This window comes from Camponotus floridanus, unplaced genomic scaffold (assembly GCF_003227725.1).
Source record: "Camponotus floridanus strain SB8 unplaced genomic scaffold, Cflo_v7.5 scaffold87, whole genome shotgun sequence".
Lineage (NCBI taxonomy): Eukaryota > Metazoa > Arthropoda > Insecta > Hymenoptera > Formicidae > Camponotus > Camponotus floridanus.
Genome location: NW_020229857.1, coordinates 185,237 through 207,844, shown reverse-complemented (window position 1 = coordinate 207,844; position 22,608 = coordinate 185,237). Strand labels below are relative to the sequence as shown.

Here is a 22,608-nt window from a genome sequence, read left to right as displayed (position 1 = left end):
ACAACTTTATCGATATCTGCACACGTACGCACATTTTGCTCACACATGTTATAAACAGTACAAGCTGTAACAAAGGATGTATATTTAATGATTAAAGAATAGAATATTTTAATAATTTAATAATTATTTATTATATATTTAAATAATTATTTTAATTATAATATCAACAGTGCAAAGAATCTTCTTCTTTGACAACTTAATATCCTTTTTCGAGGGAAACAAAAATCGAATCCGGGGGTCGAGCTTTCCGAAAGAAATCAGATTTTTGTGAATTTTGGGCCCCGGGCCCTCGAGTCGCGAATCCAAGCGATGAGAACGATGCCCTCGATCTTCGAACTTTGACGGCTCGCCCGGCATTGCTTTCTCGACACCCGCGTCTCTCTTGACGGCTACGCTTTTAATCGCGCGTACGGCCGCCTGACCCCAGATCCACGGTCCCCGTAGTTTATTTAACAGCGCCCTGGGCATCGGTAAACACGGGTTAGCGAATTGGCCCCAGGGCGAGACCGAATGATAGTTAACGTACCGCTAAACGCCATTGGAGAGAGAGACCTCACGTCCCCCATCCCGACCGTCGTATAACCAAGGCTCGTATATTGCGTGCGCGAGGGGAGCGAAATTTAATTTTGTGCTTTTTGTACACGCCAAATCGTCCACCCTCCCGCGCGCGTCCTCCCTGTCTTCATCGCGACGAAACGACAGGAGGGGGGGACGGAAAGCGGGGGAGGAGGGCGAGGGGGATGCGAGCGACGCCGGCGTCGAAGAGATTTCGCCGCGCTTTCATGGAGCGTCAGGACGGCATAGCGCAGAAGCAACGTGGTTGGCTTCTACATCGTTTAACGCCGGTTTATTCTGCGCTGCTTTGCAGTTTGACACAGAGTTAGTAGAAATAGTCGCCCACACGTTCTCGAGAGACGTCGCGGGTCTATGTTTATTTCCAACCCCTTGTAGAACCCGACACGCGCGCTACAAATATATGTATCCCTCTCTCGTAAGAATCAAAATGTAAAATCAAGCTATGTTTGTTGAAGAATAATGATTCAATTCTGCGTAATGTTTTTGTGAAGTCGCATTACGCCTGTGTATTTATATGCTACTGCAATAATTAACTTTCAACGTAAGCTTAGAAAGAGAGTAAAGTTAAATGTCAAAGTTGAATGTGCTTAATATTTTATTCTTCTAATCTATTTACTTCTCGATCTTTTTTGACTTTCTCGCTGGTGAAAATATTTATAAAAATTTTTCGTAATAATATTGGGGATTTTTTAGAAAATAAATTCATAGGATTCTCTCGGGAGTCTCTTCATAATGCAGACCGTAAAGCTTAGACCGCTTATCCGTAAATCCGCCACTGTTTAATTAAAAATAACGAAGAGCTTTGATCTGCATAGACGCTTCTAATGAGAAATGTAGAGGCTTTATTCAATGAATTTCGCAATTCCAATTCACATCCCGCGCTGAAAATTCAAACGCGTTCCGCTTCCATTCGCGAATCTGTTAATTCGACGTACAAAAGAACGCGCGGTCCAACCAATGAGAATCATATACATCGTTTATACGAGAGCTAGTAAAAAAGAGCTCTCTTCTAGACTGGTTGCGGCTCGCCTCTCGCTACTCATCCCGACGGTTCGTAGATATTAATTCACGTGCGAGCCGATAAAATGTACAATAATCGACGCTAAATTGCACACTGGATTATCTTGTTACGGTAACGATAATCTTCGTCACGGCTGTGAAGGCCGTGAGGTGCTTCTAAAATGAGAAGTTACTGCACGAGCGCGAGAGAAAGGAAACGACAGAGAGCGAGAGAGAAAGAAAGATAGAACGAGAGAGACGGAGAAAGAAGGAGAGAGAAGGAGCGAGCGAGACGGCACAGAGATGGTTGACTTGATGAAATCATGCCGCGAGAATTAAACGGAGGATACCCCCGGCGTGTGTCGGCGTTGCGGGCGTGTGGAGGCACGAGAGGACTCGGGCCCGAGCTCCAATTGGCGGGAGCAAGACAACGGTAGGAGTTGACTGCAGTGTATACACAGTTAATTAAGCTGGAGTACCACGGCGGAGCCGCCAGGGGAAGAGAGCGAGAGGAATCTGGCCAGAGAGAAAGAGAGAGGGAGAGAGAGAGAGACGAGCGATTGATGAGAGAGGGAAGAGAAAGGAGAAAGAGCTAGCAGAAGGGAAAGCAGCGAGAGGAAAACAGAGGAAGCAAAGCTGAACAGAGAGAGAGAGAGAGAGAGAGAGAGGAAAACGAAGGTCGGATGGAGCAAATGCGCGCTGCAAAGAGAGAGAGACAGAGGGAGGATGCGCTACTCTGTCCTGTGGGCTGCAAACGTAATTTGCTCTCTGGATATGCAGTCCCAGCGGTTCTCATCGTGGCTGGAAATAACATTTTCTCGTCGCACACTGCGCTAATTGATATTTTGCACGAGACGGGTGGCCGAAAGGTTCCTCATCGATGAAAATTTGATAATTGTACGATATTTGTACGTCCACCGCGAGACACTTGTGACAGAGAAGGAGCAACAAAATCTCTCAAATTCGGTCTAAATGTTTCGTTAACGTTTGTGCGCTTTGGGCCATCGTGTATTTTTCAGTCTGTTGACAAATTTTATTCGAGACAAGACTCGATCCGTCGTTTCGCGAAACGTCCTCTTTCTCTCTCGCGAGGCTGCACGAACGAACGAGCAAATCCTCGCGCAGCATTTCACTTGTATACTCGTCGTACACAAAGGATCAGACAGAAATCCGTAGATCCGACCTCAAAGAGCGCCACCCGCTGCGAATTTTCCTAAAACCTGTCGTGAATGTCTGACCGCTTTACAATGGTAACGAAAACAGCTACGCGAAAACGGCTACTGTACCCAAAACAAGCCTCTCGTGGCAGGATCCGATGAATCTCTCGCTCTGGAAACGGAGTTATACCCTGGAATCGTCTTTTATCCCGCGCTCTGTGTCTTGATTCGCACCTCGAGGAGAGCCTCTAGAAAAAGAGAGGGCGGGAAGGATTCGGGAGAGAAAATTGGAGCGGATTTTGGAGCTCGGGGTGCGCCGAAACGAAATTAGACTTATCTTGATCATCGCGGGTCCCTCTAGGCAGCTGCGCTCTCGCGAGGACACAAGAATGGACACGAGAAGCGGTCCTCCCTTTGTGGCTCGTCGAGAGACTCGCGTTAGATTTGCAAACAGTTCTCCTCGAAAGAAGCGTGCATTCGGTGCGCTGCTCCTTTCGACGGCCGGACACGCGCCATTGTGAGCGACCGATAGGAACCAATAACGGATCTAAGAACGCCACAATGACACAGTCGAGGAGTATCGAATGGAGAAATCTGGATATACACACAGAAACCGAATTTACAGTAATTTCGAGCCGATCCGCTTTCGATGGACCGTGGATGATAGGAGAAGAATAGCGAGTTTATACAGTTTGAAACGTCGCTTTGAGGTGGTATCCAATTCCTCTTATTCTGGGATGTAGTATATTCATATACTATATAGGACATTATCGTCTTAACAATCTAAAAATGTCGAGTGATAACTTTTTTAACAACCATATTTACATGTAAAAGATTTCAGTATTAATGAAAAACAATAATAATGAAAAATTTATTACTTGTCTCTCTCTCTCTCTCTCTTTCTCTCTGTTTCGAATAAGTTTAACTATTTTATAAAAAATATTGCAATATATTAATCTCATTTTTACAACTATTTTCATTGAAAAGCACGTATCTCTTTGATTAACATATTTAAATAAAATTTTGATTATAAGACATCAATTTATTTTAGATCAATAAAAGGTTCTAGAAATGAATAAAAATTTTATTCGGAGTTTTTTTATATTCATTCCTATATACAGTATACACATCCCATATACAGTATATATTGTTCTTGTAAGTTTATAATTTAAAATACGTCAACAGAATTATTTAACTAGACAATATTGATTTTTTTTTGCATTATAATATTTATCTCAACTTTATAAACACATGCTGCTCATTTTTTAATAAGCGACAGTTATTCGTATTTCTCTTTCTCTCTCTCTCTCTTGCAGCTCCTCTCTCTTTTGTCTTTTAAAAAAATCGTTAGTCAGCCGTCAGTCCTTTAGTTTAAGTCGAAACGTTTAACGGACGGCGCAGCTACCTGGCTTTATTCGGGGCCCTCTTAAGAGCTCGCTGAAAGATCGCTGTCTGAGAAATTAGCTAAAACTGGAGCTAAGTGCCCCGGGAAAACGGAGCCGGGACAGAACCGGCGCGAAGTAAACGCGCCGATCTAAAACTCGGGCCGATCCCTCTCGCTCCACCGTCAGATATTTATCGCGGTAAGTGGGATCCGGTTAAATGCAACTCGTGATCTGATTTCTGCGGGACCTAAAAGCTTTCCTCGCCCCACCGGGGGTCGCGAGCCAGATTCGTAGCGGAGATTGAACGCCGATGAAAATGGCGAAATTGTTTCGCGCGCGTGTACGAGTACAATACTGACCGAAAAAGCACGTGGGAATATCGCTTTCGAGCGATCTTTGAAACGCGAGGTGAATGGATGTGCTATTGTTGCAATTAAATTCATCTCGATTTTATTATCTCTCGCATGCCTTTCTGTCCCTCTATTTTATTGATTTTCGAAGAACGTGTTATAAAATACTTAGTTTCTCTAAAATATCACAGCAATCGAAAAGTAATTTCGAAAGCTCGATTACAATTATATATGACGATTATTTTCCATCTCATTTATGTAGAACGTGATTAATTATGTTTCAAAGTAAGTTATAATAATTTAATTTAATTTTAAAATTATAATTTAATTTTCAAAATTTATTCGAGTAATCTGTAAAGAATAGGACGAGTTTTTTCTTCAATTTCCATTTACTGTTTACGGAATAAGGAAGATATATTTCGTTATAGAAAGAAAAATGTAAGATGAGATTTGTCAAAAATTTTCATTTCAATATTAAAATGAAAAAAGAATTAAATACGTGTTTCGAATAAATGCAATATCAATACATGTGACTCATCCGACACTTCTTGTGCAAAGAGTACGGCGGGTTCTTTTTTCTGGCGAGATGAAGCGAATATCGCGCAATCGAATTATAATCGGTGGCGAATTTTTGGCGGGGTCTTTCTCATAACGGAAGGAGAACGCGAGCTCTCTCTCTCTTTCTCTCTCTCTCTCTCTCGTCCGCAAACGTATAATTTGCTTCGATTTAGCCGGATAGATTTTGAGTAGCTACTGTTTCGCTACAGGCGGATATCTTTTGTGCCGCGGTTTTGTGGGCGTACACTTCCCCCCGGGCTAAAACGCCAAATGGTAACGACGATACGCGGAATCGAACGCGGAATGGGAAACGGGGATTCGTTTTGTGCGCACGGTTTTCGGCGGGCGCGTCGGCAAAAAAAAAGAAACAATTTCCAACCCCGGATCCGCCATTCTGGTAACCGGAAAACGTCCACTTCTCGTCTCTTTGTCGCGAAGCTAATTTTGGGAGTGCTGAGAGAGGGGGATTTGCGGAAGGAAATAACGGTAAAAAGAAAGAAAAATCTCTCCAAATGCTATTTTTACCGAAATAAATTTTTATCTTATCCGACGAGCAATTTTATTACATAACATTATGGTAAAGATTGGTTTAAGATTTTTAAGAATTTATATGATATAAGTGATAATATTAAATCGTAAAATTGACAAGAATACCGGTGGCCCGGATAGTTATTGCGAATTTATTTGCAAACATGATATTTGTTTTTAAACTTGTAGAATGAGACAATTTATTTCAATTTGCAACGTTTGCGCGAGCGACGACGAGATTGTATGCCATTGTACACGCGCAAAATGCTACAATATACGTGCGTGATCATCGAATTGACATTACGTAAATATACCAACGCTTCGACTACAGCCAATAAAATATAAACGAGGCTTTACTTTATTGTATCGCGCGAAATTTTCCAATGACATTCATGCAGGAATAATATTTTTGTTTGTCCAACGCGGTAAAATAGCCGCGAAATAAATACCTCGTTGTCGGAAAGGTCATTTATCGCGAATGCGATATATAAATCCTTCAGTCTTCCTTAAAAAACGGTAAAACTCCGGCAAACTCGATGTATAAACATGATGTTGAATTTTTACTCGCAAAAGCATCAAAAAATCAAAAGTTAAAGTCGTCAACTTTGTCGGCTGCGTTAACTATTTTTAATCTCTTTCCCTAAATGAAAGCGAATCACGTCGTCGTAAACTCTCCTCTCGATGTGAATCGAGAATGCACGGGGTGCATCGCGGACAAAAGCAGGGCGTAAGGTCCTCGCGAATCTGCGGGGCATCCAGAAGCGTAGGAGGCTCGGCGTATAAGCGGTAAGCTTTACCTCATTTCTGGCAATTACAGGGGATGCCAGAATCCGCCGCAAGAATCAACCCACTCCGGCCGCGTGTGTGTACCATCCGCCTCTGTTTAGGTGAACCACCCCTTCGTGGTGCGCGTGTGCGCGCGAGCTTGCTCAGCCGTGTGCGTTCATCCCCTACGTGTACATGTACAGTCGCAAGGGCACACATACACATGCGCGTGCACGCTACCCTCGTGACGTTCGCACGTACACACCCTGGTGGGGTCGAGACACGTCATGGGAGTCAGTCCGCCCTCCTCAACCCTGCGGCTACCCCATCTAAGAGAGAGGGTTACCAGCAAAATCCCTCGATTGAGCACCGCTGATCTCGCCATGTTCCCGTATCCCGGTCGCGATTGGCCACGGATTCAACGAACAACCCCGCCGATTCGTCGAATCGAGCCACGCCTCGCGATGCTGCTGCCCGGACCACCTCTTTCGTCGGCAAGTAGTCTCTCCGGGAGTAGTTGTGTACAGCTGCAACAAAGGCCACCCCGATAGACGACGGCCGGCTAGTCCTCGTTGACACGACGCACGCTCAAGAGCTTCGACGGGGAAGATTCCATCTGACGCCTGAGAAAGTGAATGAACGAGGACGAGGTCGAATGTCATTCGAGGGATCGGAGGGTATATTTCCCCCCTGTCGCTTTTCCCTGGTCTAAGTAGGCGATCACAGTGGAAGCGGAACAGTCGAGAGGCTCCGTATTTAAGGCATTCGGATTTTAGGCGATAATCCGAAGTCGGCAAACAATATCAAAGAAACGTATCATTCCTCAAGATTAGAAGACTAGGTTTGGCGATGAATGTCTTGGCGAATTTCGGTGAACAAACATCCATCGTTGACTGATGCTAGAAGAGACGAGTCAGTATCGTCGATGAAAAATGTTAATGAGAGTGCCATGATTTGTGAAGAGGTGATAAGTGACGACGGGGATTCGTTATGAAGTTTAGCTCTGTGCATTAAATGAACCAACACATCGGAGTGGATGCGTTTATGAGACCTAATTTAATTTCGCGGGCATGATCTCGTCAACCGATTGATGCGGTCTAAACATTCCAAGACAATCTCGCGGAAACAAAGGTTTCAAATTTCTGCACGCTTTTCTAAATCTGATATCTTTTCTCTTAGTTTTATAAACATTATTGAAACTCTGATGAATCCCTCTTCTCTCTCAAGCGGTGCGCGATGTTATTCGAGATGCACTTTACGGTGAAGAACACGTGTGCTAAAAAGTTTGATCGCGCGATCATCCAGCTGTAGTGCATCTGCAGAATTCGCGGGATTCTTAACCGGCGAGAGGGTGGTCCAGCTCGAAGCAATCTCTGCGAGGAGTCCTGCGTACGAGTCCCCGACGATGGATTCTCAGCAGTTGGTTGACACGGCTTCTCAAAACAGTCAGGACATCGTTTTACCAAAACCGGCCAGTAGCACCCCGAGACACAGCATCGATGCGATTCTTGGATTGGCCAGTCATAAAAGAACTCATCAGGAGATGGAGGACACAAATCGCGACACGCAGGAAAATACTGGTACTACAACTTTGCTATTATATTATTAATTATAACTTAACTTGCAAAATTATCCCTATATTTTCCCTCAGATACGATTTTACATTATTAGTTCTTTACAACATTTCGAAATTTATTTACTTCCTGTCTGTTTAAAACATGAAAATAATAGTTACTTCTTCTAGTGTATATTCTACTGAAATTAATATAAATTAAAATGACGTGAAAAATTTATCAGATTAAAGCATTAATATTCATTCTTGAAAGTCTTCGAAACTTGCCAAAATCTGAAGGAAAATATTATTGTGTGCATATATATTTGTTGCAACATGTTGGGATCACTCAGTTATTGCAACAAAAAAAACGCGATATTTTACTTTGGAATTTGCTAAACAAGTCCCAGATAAATATTGTTACCCTGTTTATTCTCTCTAGTCGGCTAAAGTTCGATAAACGATGAAAAACTAAATATCTTGTTGTTGATTAAACCAGCGTGTTTCTTTCTCTTTTTTTGTCTGTACATTTAATTGTCAGAATCCTAAATGAACAAACGCGACGTGAATTAGCAAAGGATCCCATCATTTTCTCACACCGTCGGATTGAGCGACGCAGAAACGCGACATCCTCCATGAAGTTTCTCTCTCCATTCTAAGATAACATATGCAAAGTACATTGATTTTCAAACTACAAAATATTCATGCTGCCTTTTGAGACTCGTTAACGATACAATTTCGATTATCCGTCCCGTCGATTACTTTCTTTCACGTCTACCCATCTGCAGTTCATTAGTTCGCTATCGCGTCATTAATCACTTCTTCAGCATCGCGCTCTGGCGTTGGATATTTATTACACATTTTATACACGTCGTTTATCAATTTATCAGTTATCAGATTTCGGTTTCTTTCTTATTTAAAATTCTACAAGATTTCGACTTTAAATTACTCCATTTTGTGCGCATCGGAAAATTAACAAGATCAACTTTGATTACATTTAAATGCATTTAGATTTGAAACCTCTGGTGGTATCGTTGGCCCAAAACAAAAAATCAATGGCGCGCTAATAGTCCTGACGGGAGAATGAACTGAATTTCGACCGACGGCCGCGTGTAGTTTCCTACGGAGACCGATCATTTTTTCGCATTTACGGGTTAATTCGATTAGCAGACTAAACCATTTCTGTCCGTCCGTTGAATCTTGCATCCCCTGCTGGACAGGCACGATCAAGCGCCGCGAATTAGCTTTGCCATCCTGTCTGGCAGTTGCGTTACCGGCAATAATGCAATTTGATCGAATTTCGATTAATTATCGCTGCAGTTGTGCGACCGCCTCAATTCCGAGGGCAAGATTTAGGGAAAACAATCAGGAAGCGAATGCGATAGCGGGGGGCTTGAAAGAATAACTGATGCACTCAAATAAATTCACACAATGCAATAATAAAATTAATAGTTTATTAATTCATCGTAAATATATCATCAATAAAAACTGTAATTTATTATTGCAAAATTATAGCATTTTTCATTTGTTATCATCGTGAGCATCATCGTTTCAATAGTATATAAAACAAAGTTTTTCATTACAAAATAACTGTTTTGTTTTTATAGCTTAAAATATTTGCATATATTTGGATTTTTAGCAGATATAATGATATAAAAAATATAAGTTAAAATATAAATTAAAATATAAAATATAAATCATTTGAAATAAAAAATAAAATTATACTATGACATTTAGATATACACTTCATGATTATAAAGTATTATAGTCCAGTGAAATAACCGTTAGTGATATAAATAAATATATGTTATTTTAGATAATAATCATGTTCGTTGCGTGATTTTGTGCCATTTTGATGAGATCAATTTCACTGTATGCTACCTTTTTCATTTTCGTAATAAACCATTTATGCCATTATTTAATTTATGCTGTATATTTTGCGACTGATAGCAATTTTTATTCGAGTATAAAAGCATAATCTAATTTATTTCTATTATGCCGAAATAGTTTGAATCAATACGCTCGCAACTCGCTATACATCTATGATTCATCAATGATTAAACGTTTGATGCACTAAACGCTTTGGGAGCCAGCTGGCCGCATGTGATATTAATCATCGCAATCAATAATTAATACATTTAAATACAATGTATAAAAATATAAAAGAATGTTTCTAATTCATTATCATTTTCATTATCATTTCATCGAATATTACCTAACATTGCAGATGAGAAAAGGGAAAAACAAATGTGCATCTTTTATTAAGCAATTCAATTAAAGATTGAGAATTAATTGCACACATTTACCTTTCCAAACTAAAACGGGACAATTATTCTTATTTTTACAAAATATTTTAAATTATGAAAGTTCCAGATGACACGATATGAATAAACAAGCAGAGTGAAAGCAGAATCAATAGCATTATCAACAGTCGCACGCACTTTGGCATATAATTTAGAAATTCTAATTTTATTCCCCATTAGCTTCGTTTCATTAAAGTGAAACGTCTCGCATAATATACATCGTCTAATACGTTGCCCAATCATTCCAAGGATAGGTGTTGACGTCAATTTCCCGCGCGGAGCCGGGTCGCACACCTGCCGCACGTGTGGTTCCGCGTGTTTACGGGGGCGAGGGCCTCGTTCTCGTCTTACAACGTTATTTATAATTGGAAAATCGTTAATATCTCGCGATGGATCTCGCTCGCCGAAGCAGACGGACGCGCGCTAACTCGACGCCGAAGCCAAATCGGGCGATCGAAACCGATCCGGGCGAGCCGATTACACATGCATATACACACGAAACGTTCGTATATCCGATAATTCCTGTTTCGAGACACTCTCGTCTCTACGCGGCTCGCCTACGCTGCCCGCGAACTGTCGTTCGTGTCATTCTGAAAGTGCGCGCGGGGCGAGAGCGCGAGTTATCGACGCAACACTTTCGGCGGAAGGGTCGGAATCGACAAAACAATTTTGTGCCGGCGCTGCCATTATTGGTAGATACGAGCGGGAAAAAAATGGGCAAGCAGTTATATATCGAATACAAGCAATGTAAATTAACGTTGTCAAAGTGCACATTTTTTTATCTCCGACGAAAAACGAGCGCATTCGACGAACATCGCGATGCTTATGGTAATTTTTAATGGTACCTTGTTGCCTCTGTGGCGTTAATAATTTTTGCAACAATTTTTGTAACAATTTCTGCACGTTACAATTATTATTAGAAATTTAGAAATATCTATTTAAAATTTATATTTATATATATATTAGTAATAAAATTAATTAAATCAAGTACACACCACATATGTGCGCGTGACATAATTTAACATTGTCGGTAAATTATCAATCACTTGATGTGTCCAATTCTTGATTAATTTTTAATTTTGCAAAATATAATGAGACTAAATGTCATCACGTAGCATCAAAATATAAAAGATTTATCGTTTCATATGTATAACGCGTACCTTTACTTGGATAATAATTCTCATCGGATATTTTCAAATTAAAATTTGACGTGCAATTTTATTGATGATGAATACGAAAAAAGAAATCACGTCAACGTGAAGAAATAAGTGTGAAGTTATTCTTATCTGATTTCAAACTATAACAAAGCTGAATAAGCCTGTCAAGTCTAATATGTTCGACGTAGGATTAATCGTCGGCGTTTATTCCCGGGGATTTACGCTGATCGTTTCCGATGAAAACTATGGAGTGGGTCTCGAGAGGAAAAGGGGAAGACCAACCGCGAGAGAAATGTACCAAAAGAAAGACGGAGGCTGCTTAGCCAGGACCCAATCTTGTCCCGCTAATCGAATTATCATTAATTATGATACCGTGCGCGCGCGAGAAAGAGAGAGAGAGAAGAGAGTAAGGGAGGTAAAAGACGAAAGGCCGTCACTAATAAGTATGAAAAGGAGCGTAAGAGAGAGAAAAGGAGAGAGAAAAAAAGAAAAATGGGAAAGAAGAGATAGGTGGAAGCGGCTTTAAGTCGCTTCTTAAGAGGTGAATTGACGTGCCTACTAATGGATCGTGCCTGCCTCGTCCTCTCTCCTTGTCTCTCCCTCATCATCTTCCCCCTGCTTCTCCTTCTCCTCTTCTTTCTCTGCCATTCTTAACACGAGGCTAACAGGTCTGTTATCCTCGGCGAGAATCGGTTGTCTACCGTGCGGTCGCGATTGATCGAAATTAACTCGCTGGAATAACGATCGTTGTCGCGATGTGTGCACGAGCGCGATACGCGTTATTTGTACACGTGTCACCGTGCTACATTACAATTTTAGTATTTGTCAGACTCTTGATTTAGCTCCTGGACTCTTAAAATAAAGCCATATCGCGTTAAGTATAAATTGCTTTTAACATTTTAGATGAACGAAACGTTTGATTGATGTGTATCTTTATTTGCTAGAATAATTCGGCCCATATTCCAGTATATAAATTTTACTATCGATTTTTACTTTACAATAAACATAACATAACATTACACACATAAATATATATCGACGAAAAATGTATTGATATGATTTTTATATAGGATTAAAATAACGAAAATTTTATTGAAGAAAAATGAAATTAATCTTTCGATAAATATACAATTTTATTCCAAGGTAATAATTTGCATTTTCGTACATTTTAAGTGTAAATGATATTTTTTCTTTAAATTTAGCTTCATCAACTATTTTCCTGCATGGCTATTATTTTTAAAAGACAAGCGAATGCGACAGGAAAATGAAACAGGAAATTTTTACATCGCGTTGATACGTCTGTTAAGCAAATATTACCCTGCTGTGCAAGTTATTTTCTTCTCATTCGAAGAGCTCACTGTTCGTATAAATAATTCTCTGCTTTTAATTTGTCTAATCAGTATAATATATATTGCAGCGCGCACACACAGTATCGGAAGAAAATATTGCAAGTTGCGATTTTTACTCCAACCGATGGAAAGGATAGAAAGTGTAAGATGAATAATGGTAGGATAAGCCAATTAAACGACGTATTAGTCGAACAAATGTGAAATCGCTTTCAGTGCGCAAAGTCAATCCCGCGACGTGATATGAACAGTGATGTTAACACACTTGGTATTAATTCTTCGTCGTATTACGAGAGTTTCCCACCAATGTCTGTCTAATTCCTTTTAACGCCGTGCTAACGTCATTAACTTTCCGCTTCGTAATTTCATCATCTGCCTCGCAAGTTTCACAATTATTCTGTCTAATTCAATTCCCGATACCAAGTCATCTTCCCCGAGTCGTAATTAATCGTGCGCGCGACTGATAATATCTATGTTAATTACGATAAATTACCGCGACAAATTATTCGCGACCATCTCGAACTTGTATGTATGCGTGTACCTATCTTATAAATAATATTAGAATAGCGCATCAAAATTTACTTATCTAATAAAGTTTGATCAACCTATCTTTTTTTTTCTCTAACTTTTTTTTTAATAAAATAAAATTAGAACAAGGTATTATTGTATTTTTAAGTAAAAAAAATCTATCATAATATAAAATGTCAATGTAAATAATTATGTAACAATCAAATTATATTTTTCAACGTATAAATTTGCAAAACTGTTTGCGACAAGAGTGCTGGTATTAATTATTTCGTCAAACAGAATAAATTATGTCCGCGAATGCATACCCGGAATACTTTGTCAAAATGATTATCTCATGAATAAATATTTCGTTACTTCGCCTATTCTCCCTTCAAAAAAAATTCGTATTTCTGTCCGCGACATGACTCGCGTTATCGCAATTTTATTATTTATCGCATGTGTGTATGTGTATTATATCGCTCCATCTGATTCGAGATTGTGGGAAATATTTACGACCTAGCTTTTATACCGCTAAATTGACGCTAATCTGATCGCGGGCTCTGATATGTGATCTACCTACATTTATCAACTTATAACTGCAACTTAAAATACAACCTTTACATTTTGCAGTAAGCACATCCGCAATAAAATATCAATATTACATCGCAAATCAATATCTACATTAATTTACAACGTTATACGTTTATCCGACTTTATATTTGTTTAATGTATGAATATCCCCATTTTCTCTTACTTCGAGAAGCAAACGCTCATACAAATTCTTTCTTTTCTACTTTTCATTTAATTTTATTTCTTCTTCTTTTAAATAAATATCAAATCATTTAATTTTATTTCTTATTCTTTTAAATAAATATCAATATTTATAATAAATATCAAATGCCTTTCACAGGCCCTTCAATTCAAACTTTTCGTAACATCTTGAATGGGAATTCGTAGAATTAGTTTGTACTGAAAAAAAACCTCTACCACAATGAGCATCTTAATACACCATTGGTAATGTCTATATCAGGAAAATCTATACCACAGCTTTCTACGGAGACGTAACATAAGGGCGTCGCGGGTTACGTCGCGTCGGGCCAGAGCGTCGCACGTAAAAGCGCTTTGTTAGGGGGAGCAATTTCGATCGCGTGACAACACGCGGGGGCGCAAGGCACCAGGGTGGAAGGGCATCGACGATTACACGTAATTTTATATCCTATTTATTGCCGGGACCTCCGTCGTTTTTCGGCTGCAAACATTTCGCACTTGGATCGCGAATACAGGTCGCAGAAGCGAACGTATTGAAAAAACAATTACTTCTTTCCATCGCACGCCCTGCATTCGCGCCGATATTATAATGATATTGAAAATTCTCGAGTATTTTATTCACTCAAATTCTTCATTGTCGGAGATAATGATATGAAAAAATATAGCTATAAGTAGACAAAAATTTTCTTCAATAAAAAATGCGGGTAACCGTTATTCAGAAGGTAGCAAGTAAGAATGATTAACCGATAGTGAACATTAATTTACGTCTCGACGTTTTTTTTTTAGAAGACTGATTCTTTAAAGAGTACGTCATTAAATAGATTGCGACAAATGTCATTTTGCCTACGTAATCGAATCAATACTTTAATTGTAAATATTATTTCTCCTCGACATTTTTTTTACAGCAATAATTACATATCGCGAGACTGATCGATCCAGTCGAGATTCCATTTTTCGTCAAATTTCTTTTCCTACGCGCGTCTCTCGTGCTATTCCACACTGATTTAACCAGATTACCGTTGGATCAAAGCTTGCGAGTGGTAATTGGCGCATAGGTGTCGCCGATCAATCGTACACCGGGCATCGTGGAATCTATTTTACTGCGCTCGGATGTCGAAGTGCCTCGTGATCGATAGTCGACTACGCCGAGACGGAAATCTGCATATATAGATATAGATATATACAGAATACGTGTACCACATCGTCGAAGACAGAGAGGGTGGAAAGCGAGAGAGATGGGGGAGGGAAAAGGGGATAGAGACGGATATATATATATATATATATATATATATATATATATGTATATATATATATAATATACACAGGGTGTAGGCATGGAGGAAGTAGAGAGACGCTCGCGGTGCAGTATTGGCGTAATTTGTGCAGCGATTAGCAATCGGTACGTCATTACCACGATTAATATTGACGCCTGGATAATTCAGGACGCGCGTATGTGTGCGAGCCGTCAGTCACTTTACCGATCTGCGTGCGTGCACACGTGCGCATATCACACGCGTACAGGTCTTTCTGGCTGGCTCATAAAGCAGGCACGCATATGTACGCACACACACGCACACACACGCACGCATACATCGCGACATGGCGCGATGTCGGCAGAGATATCCCAATAAAGCCCGCGCACGCCACCGAACAATTAAATTATTAACTAGTAACGATAACGAGGGGCTGCCCGCGTTGATTACTATTATAACGAAGGCACCGTCAAGAATGTATCCATAAATCGCGCGAAACGAACGTAAACAAAATTACCCTCTACTCCTGTTTCCTCTACTCCCACGTTCTTAACGTGGATACATTCGGTCCGAGACCTCGGCTGTGCGAATTTTAGTGTTAAATTGCCAAGCGTCAACTTCGTCGGGATTTATCGGGACGACACGTGCCGTGAAATATCGAAAAACCAGCGTCCGTCAAGCAGATAGTCATCGACGATGGTTGTAGACGAACGTCGACGTGACAAGATTGTCTGGCGCTGAGAATTAATTGGGCACGGGGAAAGATTTAGAAAAATATGCAAGGATTCGAGGGGAAATTAATTTTGGATGGAATAAAATTTAAGAATAGGAGGAATCTTTATTCTTCATTTTGGAGCAAAATGTAAACTTTAATTTACTCTTATCATTTAATTATAATTTTAGTTTATATTTGAAGGACATACTAATTTGTCACACATTATTTTAAAAAGTCGGACTGACTTTTACAAGGTGTTACACATTTCTTAGCATTTTCTATTCATATAAATGCGTTGACCCGTTTAAACGGAAATTCTATCCCGACAAGAACCCGATGACAGCTTAAGAACCTTACTTGGAGCTATGTCGAGATACATGTATTCGTGCGCGTTCGCCGATATAATAATTCGATACCAGTACGCGAATAATCGACGAATCCGATATCCATCTTGTCGGGCAAAGATTAAGCGCGCGCTCTTTAGTACTTTCGCTTCCTCGTAGACAGCCTACGGTGTCTGTGTAAACGCGTTGTAACGGGAAAAAAAAAGAATCGCCATAATTAAGAGCCTTACGCCAACTTACAAAGTAATTTACTCATACGCTGTGTTTTATTAACGCGATTATCGTTACTGAATCGGCATCGGTCATCCTGAAATTTAATTTATTATAAACTCGGGAGGGGGAGTTTTAATGTAACGACTCCTCCAGGAGGAAAGATAACCCGTTTACATTCGCTTGCGCCGATAAAGAAAAACCTCGTCCGGAGATATCGATCAGAAACCAGTTCGCTAATTTACGCTCTCTCCCTCTCCATCTTCCTTTCTCTCTCGCTTTATTAATCCCCTGTCAATTAACTGGACTAACAGCTCCCGATGATCCGAGTTCTCCGTGTGCTTTAAATAAATTAAATTTGCTGGGAGGTATTGGCCGGCGTTAAGTACTACCGTTTCTCTAACGCGGTAATAAAAACACTCGTCCGTGTCTCGGGCGGGCAAAAGAGCGCCGTTTCGCGGGCGGAGACACCTCTCGGGGATCGATACGTGCGTCGGATTAAAGAGCGCGACAGGTGACAGTGGCTTTTACGAAGAAATTTCCGTCGAAACTTTGTGCCGCGCAAAGTGGCCATTGCGTTTCGTTCCGGAGATAAAAACTGAAAGAGTCGGGATGAGAGAGAGAGAGAGAGAGAAAGAGAGGAAAGAGAAAGGGAAAAAAAAGAAGGAGAAAGGGAAGAGGACGGAAAAGAAGGAACGACACCGGTGATGGTCCACGAGAAGACAAATTCTGTAATCCTCTTTGGTCGGCGAGCTAAGCCCTCTATGTGACGGCACATACCTTTCCTCTTTCTCTTATTTCCCCTCCCGTTCTCCGTCTTTCCTTGTCTCGCCTCCATCTCCGTCCTACGCCCGATCAAGGAAATTAGATTCCGAATCGACAGCCGTGCTTAAGTACAAACGACGGCGCGGTATATCCTGCATCGAATATCGAGCAGTATCCGTGAAGAAATCTTCCGTTCCTCTCATAAGAAATTCCCTCGTCGCGCGCTTGAGAAACATTTATATTTTGCAAAGAAATTACACCGTTTCGATAAATTTGTAATTGAAATGCAATTGCATATATTGGCTCGATTCCAAAAGTAGCGAATAAAGTGTCTTTGTAATAAAATGTGTTTTAAAATTCTCAAAAGTGGTATATTTTTGTATGTTTAAATTTAAAAATTTTTTAAATATTAAAAACCAACACTGCAGATGAAACAAAATTGAGTAATTTATGTCGGAACAGAATCACCTATAATATCGCTACAACGGCTAAACGTATTCGTTTGATATGTATTAGCGTCATTAATGATTCTGATTACATCACCTTTCTTTAGGCGAGCTAACTAAAATAGCACGGATCGAAATACTAATCATTTTGGGCATCTAGTCTTTGATTATGGATACCGCGCTGGACGTATCAATATTGAACAGGAAATTCAATTAAATACGCGGCACAACTCTAATATCCATATTCCACGCGGCATATTGCCCAGTTTACAAAATCATCGCGCGTCTATCCTCCTTTATCCCTGATATCGTTGATCTCGTACAATTTTCGCATCGCCTATCAATTTTCGTATTGTCCACTCTTATAAACTGTTGACCGCTTCCGCGATTACAAATTTGACGATGAGCGATGGCGAAAAATGTATCGCGTTTTAGCAGTATAATGATATTACGAGGGAATTTCAAGCTTCTGTAAAATTATTGTCCCGGGATAACTAATGAGCCGTTGATCCGCTAAATGATGGAAAAATTGTGAAATAATATTGAATTACGAATGTCTAAAAAAAATCGCAAAGATCCATCGGCTTTTATGCAACCATCTTGACATTTTGATTGGCGGTTGACCGGCTTCTCGTTTTATACGCCAAAGTGCGATTCTCCTTTAACAAATGCCAACGGGACGTTAATTAATTTGGTCGGCAGTCGGGGATATCATCGTTCGCGACTGATACGAAAGCTCGTATATTTGTTGGAATCAATTCGTTTACCTCTAATTCATCATTCGCGACATTTGCTCGCAAATATATTAAATGCGCGCTTTGGGATATATGCGGTTTACATTACAAATACAGGGAAACGAACTGGACCACCAGTCTAGCCGCTTTTAATAAGCGTATAACAATGCATCATTTTTGACATACCTAATATGATGATTTTTTTCAAGTTTTATCTTTCACTATATATCTCGTGTCGCTAAAAATTTTAGCACACACGAATATTTATAATTTGTATATTCGGATATCAATCTTACGTTGCTTTATAAACGAAATATTGTCTGTCAAATATAAAATATTTTAAAATATGCATGTGTCTTTCGCATAGCGGTTAATAATTTATACTCTAATATTTTTAAAAACGAAAAACATACACTTCATACAAAACGTAAATTTTAAAAAATGCTATAATGATAATATTGATTATCTTTGTATTAGCATAAATTATTCAAAAAGATTTAATTATATCGCGAAATAATTGTATGATACGCAACTCTTACAAGTCCCATAAGGAGCTTTTAACATGCGATTACTTTGAATAATATCGGTAAATAAGACAACATACGCGCAAGAGCATTATTTGATCGTTTTAGCTTCGATAATTCATCAATTTACATCTCACTTAGAGACGCACAATTCTGCGTGCGCTATCATTCTCCCGGGAATGACGCGCGATGCATTAACTCCCCGCTAACGCGTTCTTCAATCGACGCCTTAACTCGATTAAGCCGCCTAGAAGAATCAAAAGGCCCCCCTGGCGTTTTGAAATTTATCAGCGATCAGTGTTGGCCCATTAGAGTCGGTGGCCGAGTCAAGGAGGGAAACCACGAGTCTTTCTCTCTCCTTTTTCTGGCCTGTATGTGCATCGTCCATTATACTATCTGATCGTGTCAATCTCTTAAGTAGCTAGAACCGCTAGACTAGGACCGCTTTACATCCGCGCGATACCATCTCCTCCGTCGCTCGTGAACGCGAAATAGCAGCGATGTCTCTCATCCCTCTCGGAGATCGTGTCACAAATTGTTGCTCGAGATATCTCCATTCGTGTCGATGAGAAACGTGAGGTTTTAATTATTTTATATTTTGATCACATTAAGTGGAATAGAACTAGTATAAAAGCTGCATTAGATAACATCGCGAATGATAATAATATTTTGGCGAAACTGTTTGAATCTTTTTTGCACAATAGATATATAAACGTATTTTCTATTAATATGATTTAAATATATTTATATCATTAATGGTATAAAGCGTAATTTTATGTGAATAAAATTACAAGTTTCCCGTTTTTTCTGTTTCTTCCATAAATTTATAAATTTCGCGTAAAAAGTAGTAAATACGACTTTTTACTCCGACATTTAATCGGCTCCAGTGTCAACCCTAATTTCCAATATATTCGAACAATGTCGCAAATTTTTCGAACAATAGTGTTTAAACGAAAATACAGATTGTCACGATGACACGTATATACGTGTACCCCTCGATATAATGGGGCGGCAAGTAGTAAGAGCAACCCACCGCTCCGCCACGTTGCATCTGCCCCGTAGGATTTAATCACGATGGTTACTCTGTCCCGACCGAAACCAATTATTGCACAGACGTATATACACGAGGCATCCAGTTATTCGAATCAGACGTGTATACGCCTACCCGCATCACAGAAATCCGCTTCTGCAAATATCCGTACAATTCGAGCGATCGTCGCATGCGCAAAACAATACGAGTGTTTCGCCAGCTCATTTTCTGTCGCTTTCAATTTTTCAATGCATATAAATAAACGATCGAAACACAAAATCGTTCGTGTCAACGTATCTCGCGTGATATCCCAATCGTTTATTTGTAATGGTTTAAAAATTTCACGAAGGATAAATAATTCTCGCTTTATTTGCGTATACATATTTTTTAATAATACGTATTTAAATTAATTAAAAGTAATTTGCTGTAGCTCCTTTCGAGTTTCCTAGATACGTTTTTACACGAGAATAACGACACGCAACTTCCAGGTGTAAATTTCCAACTTCTATGCTCAGATGTCGGTTGAAATTTCATGCGGAGCATGGTATACGAATAAACTTTTGACACGCACGCATGGTTGTACGCCTTCCGGGAAGCTAAATTAAATTAGCTGATAACCTTTCACCGTGATGCATCTGCAAACATTTGCAATTTCTGTCTTGCAATCCCGATTGTCCAATTAAAATTCACCGTGAAATTCAAGACAGCGATGACATTGTTAAATTTCCTGTATCGAATCACTTTATGTATTTTTTGAAAAGAAAGGTATAAAATATTGTGTTGTAAATATATTCAATAAACATTTAAAAATTATTTAATACTCATGAACGTAAATTTCTTCTTCTTATCACTTTTTCAAAATTTTGAAAACTTTTATAAAAGATATTCAAATCTGAACATGCTGAAATGTTTCTTTTTAATAACTCAGAATTGGATAAAAATACAGTCATATGAATAATTAAAGCTACCTAAATCTAGATTGTCACATAAGATTCTTTTACATGTGTAAAAATTGTTCCAATTTTCATAAAATCACCTAGTACTTTCCATTCGCTTTACACCTGATTCCGCTGTTGAATCTGCTGTCTCAATAAAACCGCTTTATCAACCTTTCCTGATTTTTATAATATTGCTACAAATTGTGAAAAATATTGGTATTTCGCACATTTAGACGTAGTAAAAAGCCTTAAATTATTTATTGATACTAATCTGTTATCAAAATTTCGCGGAACTTCTTAGAAAATAGATTTACACTCGTTTAGATTCACACACAATCTTCTAATTCATCAGCTCGATGTACATTCATCCCTGGGAGAAGAAGAGAGATCGTGCGACTCGGAACAGACTCGGTTACCGACATGCGGATGCATGCCGGAGGAAATAGCGTGGAGGAGGCTCACGGGAGAGAGAACGGGAAAGGTCGGTCGGTGGGGGTGGATTGGGGCCGAAGAAGAGGAGGAAACGGGAGCGCGGCGGGACGGTAGCGTCGGCGGCATTCCCGGGGGAGAGGGAGCGATGGGAGGGGGGGGGGGAGATATTATTGATTGTTGTTGATAATTAGCCGGTACAGGCGCGCGCGTCAATCACCCGGCCAAGGCGATGTTATTAGGCTGTTGGTTAGCGCCGGGCGAAGCTTCTCGCGAGAAAGCTACACGCCGCGGATGTATACGTGGATGTTGCGCGGATAGTGCGCGTGTGCGTGATCCGAGATGCGTGTCGTAAACGGCGGCAGCGGCTGCGCACGCCCGCGCGGAAGGCCCGCCATTGAGCCACCCGATTACCACCCCTTTCCCTACCCCCTCGCAATTCGATCTAATACGCTGCGCTGCGACGCGAGAGAAGGTTAATTACGCAGTTAATGAGAGCATTTAGATGTACATATGTATGTATGCCAGAGAGAAAATACCTACTTGTGGGATGCATATATTTATATATTTATGTAAATAATGGGAGTATTTTTTATAAATTAATGAGAGTATTTTATACATGTATTTGCGCTCGTAGGAAAATATATGAAAGAAAATATCTTGTATGGGGTATATATATATATATTGTATATTAAATGGAGTTCCTGCGGAGAGGTGCTGCTCTCCAAAAGAGAAACTTTTCGATCGACGAGGAACGGATCGAGGCGAGGGTAGAATTTACGACAGAAGCGGGCGCGGAGGAAGGAAGGAAGGAAGGAGCGATGGGGGAGAGGGAGGATGGCAGGGTGTGTTCGATGGAAAATACCTATTTGCTCCGCGGTCCCGCAGGATCAATCTCTTCGTCGGTGGCGCTGTTCGGTTTCTTGGACGATATTACACTCGGGGACGGGAATAATGCGAGGTTTGATCGGGCGTTCGTCGACGAGTAACCGCAACACCCGGGATGGATGTAATTTGCAGGGAAAATGATCGCGTAATAGTTCGCCCAGTGAGCGACGCGTTCTGCATCGTGTCGCTTGTTGTATAGTCGCATTAATCTCAGCGGAAAGGGCTTACGAGAAACGTAAGATTGAAATTTATCTGTCCTTTTTATTCATTTAATTGTTCGAGTTCTCGTGACTTTCATAGTTTCTTAATAAATTCTATTTTAAATTTTACGCGAACTCTTGGTGTGATCAGAATTTCATTTAAATTTGCTAAATAAAAATT

At 40.0% G+C, this 22,608-nt stretch overlaps 1 protein-coding gene across 3 annotated transcripts in view; it reads left to right on the top strand.

Moving 5' to 3' along the window:
* Nucleotides 1–6,665: 6,665 nt before the first annotated feature.
* LOC105256157 (retinal homeobox protein Rx1) overlaps nucleotides 6,666–22,608 on the top strand; it is a 42,936-nt gene continuing 26,993 nt past the window's right edge. For all 3 annotated transcript variants that reach the window (XR_002192771.2, XM_011265861.3, XM_011265860.3), the window contains exon 1: nucleotides 6,666–7,898. Coding sequence is in view for 2 of the 3 variants with exons in the window: in XM_011265861.3 (XP_011264163.1) it covers nucleotides 7,724–7,898 (175 nt within the window). In the remaining variant the exon portion in view is untranslated. The remainder of the gene's footprint in view (nucleotides 7,899–22,608) is intronic.